Source organism: Pocillopora verrucosa, chromosome 13 (genome assembly GCF_036669915.1).
Source record: "Pocillopora verrucosa isolate sample1 chromosome 13, ASM3666991v2, whole genome shotgun sequence".
NCBI classification, from domain to species: Eukaryota; Metazoa; Cnidaria; class Anthozoa; order Scleractinia; family Pocilloporidae; genus Pocillopora; species Pocillopora verrucosa.
The window spans coordinates 7,475,411-7,493,070 of record NC_089324.1 but is presented as its reverse complement, the minus strand read 5'-3'; the positions used below and the strand labels follow the sequence as shown (position 1 = coordinate 7,493,070).

Sequence of the window (17,660 nt, the reverse complement as noted above, 5' to 3'; positions counted from 1 at the left end):
ATGGCGCAAAACTCATTCATAAATAAAAAAAAAATGACTTACATGTAATTCATCTATTTGTGAATACAACTCGCTTTAGCTGTACCCGTTAGCATAACATCAGATAAAATAATTTGGTTTTGTTTATACGACACTCACTCGAAGAGCGCTCTGCTCAATATTTTTTTGACAACAACAAAGCCAAAAAAATTGTACATCTTCGGGAGGTTGCCATAGAGAAATAACTTACCCTTAGTTGTTCCAACTGCGCCTCTAACATATCCAAACTGTCATCGCAGATCTCATCGTTCCTCATCAGACTAAGTATGGACATAAGCCAGTCGACCAGTTCATCGACACCAGTCTGATATTCCCGCCAAAGCTGCAGGAGCCGTTCCATGCGTTGTCGCTCGCTACGGGTTTCTTGACGGAGGGCGCGCCATCTCTCTCGGAACTGAGTAAGAGAAGCCTGGACATCTGCATTGCCTATGAAGATAACAAATCAAATAAGGGATACAAGGATAATAAAGAGGAGAATTCAAGAAGAACTGTGACAGCGTAGAGGTAAGAACTCTCGCCTCCTGCTATATAACTGGTGTTGGATTCTGGTAGCTGGTGTCACAATTGGGTTAAATTTGCTGTTAGTTTCCTTCTTGCTCAGAATGTTTACCCCCTTTCTATGACTTGACCCACACTAGAATTCCAATTCGACTTGGTATCAGTAGTAAAATAGACGCGTCCAATTCATTTAATTTTTATCATTTCTTACACTGCTATGTTACATATACTCTGCTGATATCACATGGTTCTACTTGATTGCCAAAAAGTTCTTCCAACCAATCCAGTACAACCAACAATACATCTACATTCTCCTTTACCTGTTGCAGTAAGAACCTGTTCAGCCTCATACACCAAACCATCCTTACTCGGCTGTCGCTCCGTAAGTTTTCGATCTAGTTCACGATACTTCATCATTTTGATCAATACAGCATCAATATGATCTTCACGCATTTCTCTCGCGAGAGCAAATGATTTCCGAGATAAGTTGTCCAACCAAGAGTTGAACTTTCTCGAGGACTCCTCAAAAGAATGCCACTGGATTAATACCGACTTTAGCCACTCGGCGCTCTCCTCGCAAACTTCGCACATGCTATCAGCAATCTTCGCAACATCTTCGTACCTAGGGCCGACGACATCAACATCTACGTGTTCTCCGCTTTGTGTCGCATAGTGTCGCATCATATCCACCCTCGACTTTTGGCTCTGAATGCTTCGGGAAAAGCCCTAGAAAATACACGATTCCCCAGTAAAGTTGCTTAGATTGAGTTTGGGTTGAGTACCCCAACAGATCAATCCTGAGCATTTAATTTCTTTAAAGCTGCGATGCTTTAATCGAGATCAAATTTTGAACTCTTTTCGATACTTAAAATTGGGAGACACGGATACTTTAACCCAGGAAAACTGAGAAATGTTACCAATTTTATCATGCTTATTTCTCAAAAGTACCTTTTTTTCGGGTCTCTCCTTTTTTTATTAATTCAACTTCCTTCTAAAATAGAGTGTAGAGAAACAACGACCCCATGATACCAAAAAAAAAAAAAAAACAAGAGATACTGATAACTCGATATCTTTTGAGAAAGAGAGTAAAACTTGAATGTTTTCAGCCGTTTTAGTTTTGCAGTCTCAGAAAACTAACTATTCACGAAGCGAAAACAACGAAATATTTCAACATGATTTTTTCTGTTTTCCCAGTAAGTATCGTGTCTAAAAACTAGGATACCCACCATGGTTTTTTTTGCTTTAAATATTCTAACCAAGAAAAGAAATCAATTATTAAAGTACAACTTCCTTCTACGTTCGATTACCTGGAACTGCTGCAGTCTTCCCTTTAAAGCTTCCATTGTAGGCGGCAAACTCTCATCACCAACGAGATCATGAAATGCTTTCTCTTGACTTGTCAACCACACGGAAAATTCCCGCAATTCTTCTTCGTATTGTTTCCTTTTTGTCCTTGGAGACTTCTTTTCCACGCTTGGGGGCGTCTTTATTTCCCGGGCGGGAGAAGTAGATTTGCTCCGTGGGGTAGTGACCCTTGGGTCATTAGCCTCTGGCGTTTTCATTTCTCTGGGCGGTGAATCCAAAACTACTTCCTCCTTCTCAGGAACGATAGCGTCCTGTAGAGGTTGTCTCGGAGGGGTCTTCACCTCGGAGATTAACATACCTAAAGCCTTTAATTTCCTCTCTCGATTTTGCAGAATGGTGCGTATTCTGCTCCAGCGTTTATTCAGTTCAGCGAGACGTGCCTTCTTGTGAGGACTGGCGCCTCCAGAGGACTCTTTGTTTAAAAAGTCATGAAGGGACTCTTGGATTACCGCGTGACTCTGCAAGAACTGTGAAATTATGAACACAAGGAGAAAAATCGGTTGACTCTACACGGCAGCTTAGGTCTACTCTACTTTAGTCTTAAGCAACATTAAGCTTCTGTACAAGATATTGTGGTATGTTTGCATTCAAAATGCAAAAAAAAAAAGAGTTGTTGAATTCCAATTACCTTGGTTTAGAGTTCTCTTAGGCCCAAAAAATTGTAATTACATCACGAGGATTTTGTGGGTCTCTATACATGTGTTTCCTTTTTCGAGGGTTTTTGATCATTTTTGTGTAAATAAAAGATTCTTCCTTTTAAAGAAATACTATACTCCAAAGTCATGATGTAGCCACGATGCATTGCAAACAAACGGTGACCACAACCAACCGTAAACCAACAATAATATTTCCATAGGTCAGGCTATTTAAATTTCTTGAAGTTCTGGAATATATTTTGATGAGGAGAGAACTTTCCATGATATTTGACTTGCTAGCAATCATTTTACCCCGTGATAGGTTTCTGTACATAAAAAAGACACGATTTTCTATTTAGATCGGGAATTCAACGCAGAAGAAACAGTGACATTTAAGTAGTCATTGCAACAAAACAATTGCCCCAATTTAACTTTGCACTTTGTTACCTCGAAGTAAAGAAACTCCAAATCTTTGTCATCCTCGTTAAAAGGCCCAAAGTGTTCCACAAAGTTTTCCATTTCACCCAAAAGCTGTGACCATTCCTGAAGCTTCGCTTCGAAATCTCTTCTATTCAGTAACGATGTCTCAACTTTCACCATCTTTTCCACTGCTGACCGCAGGTGTTGTTGTTTGGACAGGACTAGCTTGATAACGCCTTTCATTAAACTGTTAAGGTCCGAAACTTGCTGCCGGAGATTTTCGTCTTTAGGTGTAGATGAAGACAATCGTCGCGAGACGCCATCCAACTTATGCTTTAATTGCGTAAGGTTCACTATGAGTTCCTTTATGATAAATAAGAAAAACAAACCTACATTGGTATTCGCAAAACTGTTTGAGGGAACAGGAGTTGAGGAATAAACACACGTGAAGTTCTCCATAAATAACCACCCATTTACAGACCACCCAATTACAGGGATAAACACCTGGTGCGCCGATGAATTCAACTCTTCACCCTCGCAGTAAGAGACCTTATGTCTCTCCAAACAATGCCAAAACATTGCTAAGCAAAGAAAATATCATGAGTAGACAAAGTTGATTTACACCCACCTGTAATCGTGTCAGCTGCTCCTGGTACTTCGTTAAATCACCTTCAACTACCAATTCGGACACAGCACATTCCTCCAAGGACGCCAATTCCTCGAACAATTCATGAAGTTCAATTTGATTACTTAGTTCCTGATCGTAAACCTCTTCAAGCGTCTCTACTTCAAGAGCATCAGCCCGCCTACTATCACAATCTTCATCGCAGCAGTTGACAGTTAGATAAAGCGACCTCAAAAATGAGAAGTTTTCAGTGAACGCGGTCACTTCTTTCTGTCGAGTGCTCTCTAAGTTCTGCGTTTGCTCTTGGACGCAGCGTTCTAGAACTTCTTGCTTCGATGACGCCCGCATTTGAACCTCTTTCCAAAGAGCGTTTATCTCTCGAAGTCGCTCTTCAAGAATGATATTCATACTGGCACTACCATGAAGGAAACTGTTAGACAATATGTTCATTTGATCAACACGATCTTGTTGCTTCGACATAAGAACACACAGAGCCTAAAAATAAAAAAAAAAGAAAAAGAAAAAAAAAAGAATAACGTGAAGGCGGGAATAAATATAAGCACAAGTGTTTTATATTTCAGTGCAGTAACCGGAGAATATTTCTGCGCCATCCACCGTCAATATTTAAAGGGGCAAACATTGGAATTCAGGCGGCTAAACATGTATGTGAAAAAAAAAATACAAAATGCAATTAAAGCCCAAAATATTTTAGGAGTGGAAGCGATAGGGTAAGGACAGCACTAGTCCATTTTACAGTTGCGTGCTTGGTTTCCAAGCCTATGAACAGGAGTGAGGCTAAGGTGACCTTGTTATGATACTGCTTTTCAAATGTAAATTACTTTGTTATCATGCTAACTAGATGCTGGTCTCTACCACAACAAGCTTGTTTTCAGCCTCACTCCAAGTAAAAGGCTTGGCAACTAAGTAAACAACTGTAAAATGGGGTATTCCCAAATGTGTACACATCGTTTGAGGAAAGTTGTAATATCAATCACAAGCACGGAAAGGTACTAATCATACTCCAAACTCTGAAAAGAATTAAACTTGAAACTTGAAATTACCACATGCTTAGCCAGCTCATCTTTCACATTGTCCTCATCCTCCAAGTCAGTCGTAATCAGTTCCTCAATGGAGTGCAACTTTTCCAATAACTTTTCAACCTCCACAAGAAATGCATCCAAAGACATGTTTTCATGCAGAATATTTTCCGACTCATCAAGATCCTTTAATGGGGAGCTTCTATCAATAAGGTCTAAGGGCCGAGAGGTGAAAAGCTCATAGTCAGCGTCTCTAACCGAGTTCTCTGCAAATCGGAGCCTTTCAGCCTCCTCCGCCTTACGACGCTGTGATAAAATGGAGGCGATTTTGTCTTGTGGTTTTTCCCCTTCAGTGTTTCTAACGTCGTCCTCGGAGGTATTCCCGTTGATATTCAGTAGTTTGTCGAGTTGATCCATTTCTTCGTTTGGCCCCAAACTCACAAAACTTGGTTCTAGATCGGATCGAGGAGCCGGGTCGCGTGGATTCGTTGGAATTGTGTCTGCGGTCGAATTACGATTTTGGGAATCCGCATGTAGATCTCTATCAAGAGAGGTATCTCCTTTCATTTTCTTCTCAATCAACGGGGGCACACAAGTTTCAGTAACATTAGCAAACACCTCAGTAGAATCAGTAGTTCTTTCCAATAGATCTGGAGTGGTGTTCACATTATCCGCGGTTGTCGCGACAAGCTCAGTAGGAGTGCTATGTCGCAAAACGTCCTTTTCAAGTTCAGAGTCATCGGAAATGTCAAAATCATCTTTTAATTTACTAACTCTCGGTGTGAGTGCAACTTCTGAAATGTCATTCACATGACTGCCAGAATTTCCACCAGTTTGTGAAAGATCAACAGCTCCATCTGTGAGTGAAGAGTCCGAATTACTCTCCTTGTTTGTAACAGCATCACTTTTTGGTAGATCTCCTTCAATCTCTTCATTGGCCATGCGGTAACGCTCAGATACCTCGTCTATATTATCAACAGCTACCGAAGGGCGATCTCCATAATAGACATCAAAATCATCAAAGAAGAAGTCACCCGCCTGATCACCAAATCCTTCTTTACCTAGACTTTTCTCCGTCGCGTTCTCAGCAAATTCTACCTCTGCAGGTGTCCCATTCTCGTCTGTAACGGTCAGGATGGGCAGGTTAACTTCTGATCTCCGTGACTCAGAAAGTAAAATTTCTTTAACATTCTGTGCGTGAAAGCCGTTTTCCAAACCGACAGATTCAAAAGAAGCCATAATTTCCTCGTTTGATTCCCCGCTTTTACTCATTCGTATTCGCTGATACTCGTCCGGTGAAACAGAGATCCCGCCTTCAAGAATTTCATTATCGTCCAAATCTACGTTTTCAAGGTGATAGTTTGAAACGCCGTTTTCTTGCAATCCGTTTTCGTTCGAAGCCCGTCCGTTTTCTTTGCGAAGTGGGACTTCAAAGGATTCCATCGATGAGACACCGCTTTCTGAGTCTCCTAAATCAGAATCTCCATTTTCTGCCATGTCATGCACATTCATCGGACCAACGAGAGATGACGCACCCTCACCCCCTAGGGGTTCTCCGTAACCAGGCTGAGACACCAACAGAACAGGAATCTCTCCAAGAGCAACAATGTCTCGTTGTAATCTTTCCAGCTTTTCTATCACAGCGTCTTTTTCTACGTCGGTTATTTCTGAGAGTAATGCTTGGCCTTGTTCGTGTATATTTCTTGCCATACTTTGGAGGAATTCAACCTCTGAATGAAGATCCTATAAACATAACAATCCAAGAATAATAGTATAGTGACTATGAAATTCAAAATATTACGCAAGTATAATATCTAAAGAAGAAAAATTGGTTTGTTGCATTTCTAACTGCCAGTCGTGGGACGCACTTCGATCTCATTTTGTATCAAAAGTAAAACATTGGTATAAATAACAAAGCAACAAGATCGAGATATAATAGCACGTTTAACTCAATGAATCAGAAGACGATTCTACACAATCCGTACAAACTAATCTTCTGAGGGCAATTTCAACTGTTGTTTGTCTTTAATTAAATTTTAATCCTCCATAGGTAAATTAAAAAATTTGTAGGAATGTAAACCGAGTTGTGTCAATTCATATGACACAGGGACGTAAAAAATAAATAACGAACCGTACTTTTTCACTTATGTTTACCAAACATCAACAACTGTAAAATTACTAGGGACTCCTTAAACGTATCTATGGCTAAATAAATTGTGATATTCACCTTCGCATAATACCCCTAATCTGCCTGTTATTACTGCCACCCAAGGTTATTTCTTCAGCAGACAGAGATGATCAATTGTCAACCAAAACTCGTTATTTGGTTGTAGTAAGAAATTGTTTAGAGAGGCATAGAAATTCTCTTGAGCATTATTTGCTGTGTACGCCTTTCCCATGGAAAAAAATGCCAAACCCTCTGGTTTGTGCAGTTTCATATCAGACTGATTCACCTGATATTTTATAAACTAGACCTGTATTGGGGAAGTCGTCAAAATTTCATACGAACGGCCGTTTGTTTGGTGCATCATTACATTTCATTGCCAAACTTCCGTCACAAGCTGCCCTATTCTGAGAAACAAACTGGTGTATTAAGGTTGCTTGCTCTTTACGCATGCTCATATTCGATAAAAGCCAAAAGCAAGTCATGCGCACTGCAGAACGTACTTCAACATAACAGTAAGAACCTTTTACACCGTGGTGATCCAATTTAGGTCCGCTACTTCATATCACACCAAAATACCGCCTATCAGAAGACAGGAAAGCTGTGTTTCACGGTTTTACTTAAAATATTCTACCTTGCACTTTATCTGTTATGCTGACAATGTTTAAGTATAATTATTACTGCTAGGTGTAGCGGCTGACACAAGAGGAGAGTAGTCACTGTCGACGGAGACAAAACTGCTCCGTATGTGCTGAATTCAAAGCTACACGACGCCACGAAATTTAAGTCAAACGAGTCTGAATTCGTGAGACTCATAGAAGAGATAGTTTCGGTAGGAAATTTCATCTTAAGCGGTGTCTCGGTCTTTGGAGCTAACTTAAAAAAAGGCGGATGAGTTATCTCTCCGAAGAGAATATTGTAGAGATTTGACAAAGAATCCATTAAAAAAAATTAAAAAATCAGGAAGTTAAATTATTAAAAAATTGCACAAAAAGTATTTCCATTTTCTTGAAGATTTTTTTGTTGTAAATGACATTTTTTTATAAATTCAATCAATTCTATAACTAGCAAAATGAAGTAAAACAAAATCAGAGTCCAGTCCTCGTGCAGCAGACATGACTGTTTCAAGTCGATTAAGGTATTCTGGTTCTGGTTTTAGAGACTCCGCTTCATTACCTTTTCCTTTAAACAACTATAATAAATCCCAAACGGTAAACAAAAAAGGAGATATAAAGAGCAGTCAAATCTCATCGCATTGGAGACTTCAAGCAACTGTTCCATCGAAAAATAAACGTACTCAGCTTTAACTTGCTGATGATCGGGAAAGAGAATTATCGAGAAGACATTTTCACTTGATGAGGAGGACACTTCGAGAGCATATTGAGCGTGATTTTGACAACAAACAGAAAAAAAATAATTGAAAGCAAAAGAAAGAGATTAACTCCATTTGAGCTCCTAGCGATTCACATGGAAACAAAAGAAGTATACACCTATTAAATAATAAACAAATATTCGCCCTCTATGCAGGGAAAGGATTTTGTTCCTAACGAGTTCTCAAAGGCTCAGAGCGTGACAATGTATTTAAATTCGCTTCAATGAAGCGTGTCGGGCAAGTTCTGTTAATCTTAGTCATTACTAAGAAGAGAATGAAAAGATAATAAAGGAAATAAGGCTTTGGTCGAGAGAACAATTGCGGTTAAAGACGCAAAAGCGAGAAGTGCGTGAATGTTTTGAGTTCTCTGATTTCAACCATTGCGACGGTTATCTCGCAGCATGGTCTCATAATTAATCGATTCGTCTTCAGTAACATACGACTTTCCCATATTGAGCCTGTAGCGCCCGTTAGATCGCTTTAAATAGTTTGAAGGGCGAAGCAAGGATACCGCTTTAACGAAAAAAAATGTTGTTTTTCAAACAATCTATTCCGTCGGTGTGTACGCACATCATGCATATCATAAGACTCAATCTTTCTCATATTAATTTCACCAAATTATTCGCAGCTGCTTCCCTCTCCTTATTTCGGATCAGTTTACAGCAAACAAGGTTTGCGGTGTGATAAATAATGACTCGGAAAAATATCGAAACAAAACTTTAACCTGTGGTTTACCTGTAACTGACCCACCTGTGACTTATTTTTCCCTTCGTTGTTCGATTCCAAATTCTCCATTTCCCGCAACTTGCTTTTAAACTGGTCCATTCTATCGTAGCAAACTCTCAATGACTCTTCAAACTCTACGACTCCGTAATGACTTCTCTCGCCGATTCTCTGTCCTCTGTCATTTACCAGATTCTGGATACGATCCAGTCGATCCGAAATGTCATCCATCTGCTTTTGAAGCACCTCTCGTTCGGACTGATCGCTGAGCTGGCAAACCAATCGGTCGCCTTGGCTGCGAATGCTCTCGAAATCACCCTGCCGCACATCCAATTCATCGCTAAACGCCTGAAAATAAAAATAGTGCAAGTACAAATCTGAACTGTTGCTCGCCATGAGATTTCTCAGTCAGCCACTGTCGCCTTCATCGTTCACGTTTTCTTGTCCTAAAAGATCTGCAGGATCTAACAATATAGTATTCCATTCTGTTTAAAGCTCGGCCAGCCACTGTTGTTAGTAATCGACCAAAAATTGAGATCGCCGTTTCAAAAGCAATAAACCGCGATGAGCCATAAAAGATTTGATACTCCACCGGTCTAAAGTCAATTCTGCTGCTAAGAAACCATATTTTCGACAGCAAAGAAGTTAAAATGGCTGTTGTACAACCAGGAAAACATGGCTAACACTCATCCGCATACATTAACCAACGCAATGCGTTAATTAATTCAAGCTTCGCGATTCTCGTAGGCAACGTGGCGCGCCAAAAGCGCTTTGAAATATAAAATAAAGATATTTTCACAAGCCAGAATTCACCATTCAAATGAAGAAAATCAACAACTTAGTACACTCACAACATCAAACTTACCTAAAGAGGCGTAAATATGCCGATTTAGCCTCGATTTGCGCTTTCAGTGAATTTAATATTAATCGGTGCGATTCACAAATTGTGTGACTTAAATTAATAAATGCAATTCTTCTTCAGATATCACCTAATACCGGCGTGTTCAAAAGAAATTTCCACGCTCAGTGTTTGAGACAAAAAATATCACCAAAACGACCTTGAAAGGTGAAATAAACAATCAAAATTGATAAAAAGTTCATTTTAGAGCTGCGGTGAAAGGTAAAGGAAGATTTATTTAACCCCATACAGGGCGATCAATATGCTAAATAGTAACTGTGAGTTTATTCACATGAAAAATCTCATTACTTCTAGTATTCCAGCAATGCATTTCTCAAAGAGAAAATGGAAGAAATTGTTTTCAAAGATCAAGACAGCTTATATTCTCTAGACTTTCCTTTTGGCTGAGAGAGAGACAATTTTATCGATATCACTTCTAACTGATAATTCACGCATTATTGTACCTGTTACGGCGAGGTAAAAACTCTGGGAACTCAGAATTCGAGGAAAACGGGTGAATTTAAAGACTTCTTAAGAAAAATAAATGCATCAGTACCGCCATAGGGATATGAATTGAGACACCTGCTTGTGTTTGCTTTAACGCGGTAATTTATGCAATACTTGTCGAAATACTCTACTACATCGAAAGTAGGGCCATTAATCACACTTTAAATAACAAGCGCGGATTTCTGCGCGCTGAACTCTGTAAATAGTGACCCATAACCACAGTCTTTTTCGAATACTTTGTACAAGGGTTGCTTTGTTCGTGACTTGAAAGAAAAAACGTCAGCGCGTTGTAAGATAGAGTCTGAGGAGAGCGTAAATACTTGCTTGGGATTGAAGAGAGGCGCGAAAAAATACCTCGCCGACTAACGTTATTTAAATTTCACTTACATAAGCGGTCACAATAAGACTTCAGGAAAGGTGGGCTATTAAAGGTATGCGTGTGTGAGATTTGAGAAACTTTTAATTCGTTTTTTTTTCCTATTTTTTTAAAATTAATTTATTTGTTTTGGCTTGTATTCGCTTGGAAAATTATGTATTAAAATACCGCCGCGAAGTCAACTTACTGATGTAAAACACAACTTGGGAAATTCTAAAATTTAAAACATTCTGGCCTCTCTCCCTTCTTTTGGTTTAGTCGAGAGCTTAGCTTTTCCTAGTTTAGATTTCGTAACGAAAGACCCTACTTCACTAACCTTGAGCCTTTCAACATCAACCTCGCTTTCAAGCAAATTTAACTCGCCCGATAAGCGATCTTCTGCCCTTAGTGCCCATTCCAAACAGCTCTTGAGCCCGCACTCAAACTCGTGCCAGTCGACGGAAGACTTCAGCATCTCCTCTTGTCTTCTCTGAAGGCGTTCTTTGACAAGAAGAAACCGCTGATCAAGGGAAATCAATTTGACTTTAGCTTTATCGACGTCTGCGAGAGGGAAAAGCTCTAAGACGTCACTTGCTTTGTCTTTGATTTCAAGAAGAATAGACTCCTGGAAGTCCAAATTGTCTGAGAGCATCTGAAAATATGATGTGCAAAAGGTAAGAAAGTGAAGTTTTACCATGAGAGGACGCACAAAAACAGATGAATATTTACAACAGCCGTTCTTTAGATCATCAAATACAAACAAGCTATGCGAAAAATGTAAGAAGAAGTTATCAATGTATAATTAAGCTCTACGAATAATAACAAAAGAAAACGATCCCTTTTCAAGCTAAATCAATAAAACCCTTCCACACGGCTCGCCGGTGTATCGGCATTTAAAAGTTGTGAGACCTGACAATATTGCAAAATGATAATATTTCGCCAATAGCATGATCAGCCAAGCCCCTTTCCCCTCGCTTTCAAGGTTCTCTCGGCAGTCAAACCTTGCAAGTCGAACCGCAAAAAATTGCTGAATGACGTTTTCACGATTGGACACAATGAGCATTGTTAGATAAGGCTCTGAAGTTTTCCCGCGCTTGGAACCTTTTTACTAAGGCCTTGACTAGTTCTAACGCGATCAAAGCTCGTCCTAACCTGATGTGTCTCTCTTCGATCCTCCAATTCTCCATCATCAATGGACTGGAAATCCAAAGACTTTTCGATCATGGCCAAATTGCGAAAGCATGTGTCCATGTCGCTCTGGAATTCCTGCCACTTCCAAAGTGTCTCTTCAAACTCCTCCTCTTTCTCGGCCACGTGATCTTCAAGATGTTCGCATTTGGCTTTAAGCGTGACAAGCTGTTCTCCAAGCTCCTCGCTTTCTTTCAGGGGAACGGAGTTCATAAGTTGTTGACACCTGCTATCCAGGTCTTCGACTGAACCATGAAGATCAGAAACTTCTTTGCTGATGGACTAAAAGTGGATTAACTTAATGAGTTCTGACTATTCCTTGCGCTTGGAAAAGCACTCTTCCCGCGGGTTCTGTTTATTCATTTCTAATGCGATCTGGAAGCTGGGTATCGTGGCCATCCTAAGTACATCGAGTGTTTCCCAAATGATTCACTTACAGCAAATTTCAGGTGAAGCATTTTCAAAGGAAAGAAAGTTTCTTAAAAAATTCCCCTCTCACAAAGGGTTTAAACTGAACATTCCAGCTCTTACCTCATAATTCTCCCTTTGCTCTAAAACTCTTGTGCAATCATAACTGGATGCTGTTAGGTCTTCTGTTGACGCTGCCAATTCGTCTAACCTTCTGGCAACTGTCTCCATCTCGTCATTTAGAGCATTTACTGCTTGACACTGCTCTGTCTCCGCTATTTTGTACTGGAGTTTTGTCTGCAATGCCTCCCATATCTCAGCTAACTCGTCGACTTTAAACTGTACATCATCTCTTCCCTGCGATCCATACGGTTCCATCATGGTGAGAACTTTGGCTTTTTCTCTCGCTGTCTGAAGTAGGGGAGCGACATCATCTAACTGTTGCCGGCATTCCTGGACGCAACGGTCAGACAAAGAATACTTGAAGTCATTCTAAAGCTACATCCTTCGCATAATCTTATACGTGTTTAGCATGCATACATTAGTAACGACGAATTTTTCTTCTTGGCAGGGTTTCGCCGAAGTTTTAAGTGATATATTAACAACTTCATCAACTTGAACTTTGAGCGCAACTATAACAGCAATGTCTATGAAAACAGAATTGAGCTGAAGGACAAACAAACCACGGAACGGTACTGATTTATTTTCGCAAAAACAGTATAATTTTCTTAGCCTGAAAAGGGTTCTTGCTTGAGTAAATTTTAACCCGCACTAAAGGGCTCATTAATGAGCGAGGCTAAAATATCAAGCATCAACGGCATGGGTCATAACATTATGAGATACTTTCCAGAGGAAAAATACCACACAATCGAGATTTTACCTCAAAGTCGGATCTGTTTCGCGTTTCATCCTCGAGCTTCTCTTCTATTTCACGCAGACAATCATTTGCTTTAACTACTGCCTCGCGGTACTGTTTGTGAAACGAAATAGTCTCATGCAGTTCTTGTTGTTTCTTTCTGGCGTCGTTCCGGAGTGCTTCAAAACTAACCACAGCGGACTCTTGATCAATCGACTCCTTCCATGGTATTGTTGAGGCAACATCTGTCATGCTTCCCATAAGAGATTCAAAAATCTCTAGTTTCCCTCTTAAATCCTAGAGGAAAAAAAAACTCATATTTACAATTAGAGATTCTGAAAAAAAAAAAAAAAGAGCAAATGGTGTTCATTCATAAACAGATTGTCACAAACTTACAGAAAAGGAAAAAAAAGTGGATATCTTAAAAAAGTAGCAGGGAATAATTAAACCCAAGATAACCCCCATAAATGTCCTAAAGCCCCCCTCCTCCCTCCCCCTCCAAAAAAAAAAAAAAAAAAGAAAGCAAAATGACAGTTAAATGTGCAGAGAAAATATCCCAATAAAGATCACCGAGATAGTTGACTGATTAATCAAAAGATTTCTTGGTTTCACGTATATAACATTGATGGGAAGAACTTTGGTCATAACTGAAGGTGCTTTAGACTCAAGCGACCATTCCTAATCTTTTAGTCTTCTTAATGAAGTGCTCCGCGTTAAGTATTTGCATTGTTGAGAGTGTAATAAATATTAGTCATAACATATCTACACACATAAAATACATAACACCAACACCAACGGGATGATGTAGCAGAATTTGTTCAGTTGTACTTAGTTCGAAAAGGGCCAGCACGAGCGACTTATCATTCTTACAGAGTACTAAACAAGACTTCAGCAAGTCACTGTAGAGCATGTTTTCTCATGTCAGCCGCTGGTAATTTAATGAGGCAGATCGGAGCCAGTTTTAACTTAGGCGCAGGTTAGATCGCGTTTCCTGATCATTAAAGGATTTAGCTCGCTAAGAAACGTCCTGTAGTTTAGTGGAGGAAAATGGACAACGATGGGGTCAAATCTTTATTGAAGTCTCATATTTTGGAATAGTTCTTCACTCTTGAAAACCTTTTTCACTGCAAGGAGCACGTGGCACGCTTAAGACGAAACTGATACTAGCAGAAAGGACAGATGTGTCACACATCCAGCTGAAATTTAACCCAGTTCGATACAAGTTTCTCTCAAGCTCTAATTCAGTACACGGGCCAGTTCAGTAAACGATCAGTACACGATCAGTACACCAGTCCATTACTGTAAATGTTTTTGCCGCTCAGTACAACTTGAAGCGTTAAGGACGCATTTTTTTTACGGGGAAGCTGCGCTTAGCGTTTCTTCGTGACACAACTTTAGCTCTCTTTTGTTTATATGTACTTCCGAATATTGACGTTACATATTTCGCCATCTTCCTGTTGTAAATGCGGCGATTATAGAGAGAAGCCTTAAAACTGTCCAACTTGCTTAACATCTCGCGTGTTAGGTAGTTAATTGAAGGACCACTCTTTCAATGACAATTTACAGAAGAAATACCCAGGAAGATTTATAAGACATGCACAAAGTACAAAATCTTTTATTCCCGGGATATTGCCCCAATCTCGTTTAATTAATAAAAAAAATTCTATGCAGTCACGGCAAGGGGTAGGGTAGGCTAATGAGATCATTAAAAAAACGGGAAATAACGAAGCAATTTATCATTTCTTCATCCTGGGGCAATCAACTGTGTCGGAAGATTCGCAGTTGGTTGTCGAATGATAAGTAAATTCTTATTTTAGAACATTTTGTGAATATCAGTATCCAGACGCTAATATTAAAGTAAATTCAAACGTATTCAGCGTTTCCAAACGCTTGTATTGAAATAAATTTCTTTCTTTCGTCGCACGGTCTGTTATTTTAAACAATGCTTGTGTCAAACAACGATATTTATATCAGCACGAAATGAGTATGGGTTTTTTTGGCTTCCAATGCAAATTTTTGTGTTTTACGAGCGAGTAAACAAAACCTAACTTCACCTGGTGAAAAAGGTCGCCTCGCCAACGTTCAGCATATATTGTAAGGAATATGATCGAAGTAAATGTAAAATTCTCGAGTGGTTACATATGGGTTATAAAAATTGAAAAATTCGCTATGTTCGCGATAAAAACCGGAAAAATGACCTCAAGGAGGTTGGCGGAACATTGTGGATTTGAATATGCTAACTAATGAAGGCTCACACGATTTGGCGAAAACTACACAGACATTTAGCCATTAAAAAAATCAAACGCTGATTCAAGATGAACGAGTAATGATAATGAAGATCACCGAGATCAAGAGAATGTTTCAAAGAAAACAATCATTTTGGGTAAATTTTTCCTTCTTGTAAAATAATTGCCAAGTTTCCTTCAAGGAGACGATTTCTTTGTGGAAAACTACTGTGATTACTGTTTAACTTTGACAACAGATTGTCGACGGTTCTTGAGTAGAGGTATTTCTAATGTTTAAGCCACAAGGATTTAAATAAAATTACCTTTAATATATTTCTGAGGTATAAATTACCTGAGTTTTCGACTCCAAAGCTGATATGTCTGCCTCCGTACTAGAGTTTATCTCATCGAGCAGTCCGTCAATTTCTTTCGCTTTTGACTTTGCTTGCTCCAGCATATCAAGATGCTTCATACAGCTGGATATTCCATCTTCGAGATGTTTACGTTGTTCATCTAACTGATCTTTCGCTTTCTGCCATTCTTCGTTCAGCGTTCGAAGTCTGTCCATGAACTCTTTCTGCTCAACCTTCTTCAACTTTCCGCTGACCTGTTCACCTCGTGTGTTCAAGGATTTTTGTCTGGTTTCGACGTCTTTTTGTAACTCCTTGGAACACAATAAAAAACAGAAATAGGTAAGGAAAAATCCTTATCAATGCACATTTTACAAGAGGAAGCGTTTTTGATGGTTTGTTATTTCTGTCGGTGTTCAGAGGACATACGGTGACCTGACATGACGAATACTGCGTGACATAAAAATACAAAACAATGACGACCACAACAACCACAATAAACCATATAACAAAGCACAGCAAAACCAACCAAGCAAAGTACACCAAAACAAAACAGATAGCGGCTAATAGAAATCAGTCTAGTGCGTCTATTTTTCCTCCAGTGCGCAACGCGAAAACCAGACACGTAGGGACACTTTGAATAAAGTTTCTTGAAATAAAAACAAGCTTAAAACTACGTTGCCTACAAAACAGAAATAAGAAGTAAAAGCAAACTCAAAATTCTCTTTGCTACCTGTTTTTATGCAAGGTTATCGTATAAATATGATATTAGAATTAAGACTACTTCAACGTATCCGTAACGGGTTTGGTCTCCAATGACACACAGGTTTTAATCTGGCGCGGTCTCTGTAGCTCTCAAAACCTTTGCCCACGCCATTTATTAAAACAAAATTGGAGATCAGACGAGTGCAGTGAACTGTAGGTACCTGCTCGCACGTCACAAAAAAACAAGGCCTTAATAAAACCTCTCTCTTGACAAGCGTAAACATTGCCGGTAAATATTGTACAACCTGTTGTCTAGCAGAGGAGTTCCAAATCTACACTGACACAAAATTAATTCACTTCCATTCGAAAAAGAACAGTCGAGATCGTTCAGCGCTCCCACTGAAATGGTCATATCTCATACCAAACATAATACAAACACACTTGAAGGAGGAACAGGGAAGGAAGACACGACGGCCATCGAAAAAAGCAATAAGGAAACGATGTCATCAGTACACTCTCTTCTCTGCAACCGACTTTCAGTCGGCAACAATGAAGCTATTTTTAAATTAAACATTTTAAACGATGTTATATGACAAGGTCATAAAGTGGGCATTGGCAAAAAGATAATAAAAACTTGAGGGAAAACATCCGACACCGCAGAAATAATGAACCGGGATTCATTTAACACTTGACTAACCTGCCTATGGGGATCATTGTAATTTTTAGCTTCAACGACATGGAAAGTAAATTTACGAAATAATTACCCTATCTTAGGGCAAAAAAAGTCCTACGTTTTCTCAAAATCCACTGAAACAGCTGAAGAACACAAAAAATAATTAACGAATTCACCGTCGTTTCCTGGTTTGATCTACCGTTGTCGTAGTAAACGCAAGATCATGTAATAACATTAAAGAAGGCCTCCGAGTACGTTCAATATTCAAATTTTTCTTTGCCCTGCTTAGAACGAGTTAAAAGTGTTTATTGAAGATAAGATGATGCAAATATTTTGTGACAATCTTTCAAGCCATAGCAACGACCGCTACCGTTTTGCTTCCCTTGGACAATCGTCCTCGTCAAAAGCAAAATGTCAACCGGAATTACAAAACGTGTTCACTCACCGCATTTCCTTCAAGGTAAATAAAATAAAAAATATCTGGGATCATAGTCATGTTGAAAAGGCGATAACAAGTCTTTATCTTCGGTCCATGGGGTTGGTAGTCGTTTCGCAGTTTACTCGCAGTCATAAAATGATCAATCGCATGTGCTATTGTTTTGAAAACAAAGAGGAAG

The 17,660-nt window shown here is 39.4% G+C and overlaps 1 protein-coding gene across 2 annotated transcripts in view; it reads right to left on the bottom strand.

Moving 5' to 3' along the window:
- LOC131798326 (nesprin-1) overlaps positions 1-17,660 on the bottom strand; it is a 76,639-nt gene that overhangs the window by 12,680 nt on the left and 46,299 nt on the right. For both annotated transcript variants that reach the window (XM_059115988.2, XM_066160395.1), the window contains 12 exons: positions 15,668-15,979; positions 13,115-13,387; positions 12,358-12,687; positions 11,791-12,108; positions 10,976-11,290; positions 8,906-9,226; positions 4,644-6,362; positions 3,586-4,077; positions 2,985-3,320; positions 1,845-2,369; positions 858-1,263; positions 230-465 (listed from right to left, as the gene is read on the bottom strand). In XM_059115988.2, the coding sequence (XP_058971971.2) occupies positions 230-465; positions 858-1,263; positions 1,845-2,369; positions 2,985-3,320; positions 3,586-4,077; positions 4,644-6,362; positions 8,906-9,226; positions 10,976-11,290; positions 11,791-12,108; positions 12,358-12,687; positions 13,115-13,387; positions 15,668-15,979 (5,583 nt within the window). The remainder of the gene's footprint in view (positions 1-229; positions 466-857; positions 1,264-1,844; positions 2,370-2,984; positions 3,321-3,585; positions 4,078-4,643; positions 6,363-8,905; positions 9,227-10,975; positions 11,291-11,790; positions 12,109-12,357; positions 12,688-13,114; positions 13,388-15,667; positions 15,980-17,660) is intronic.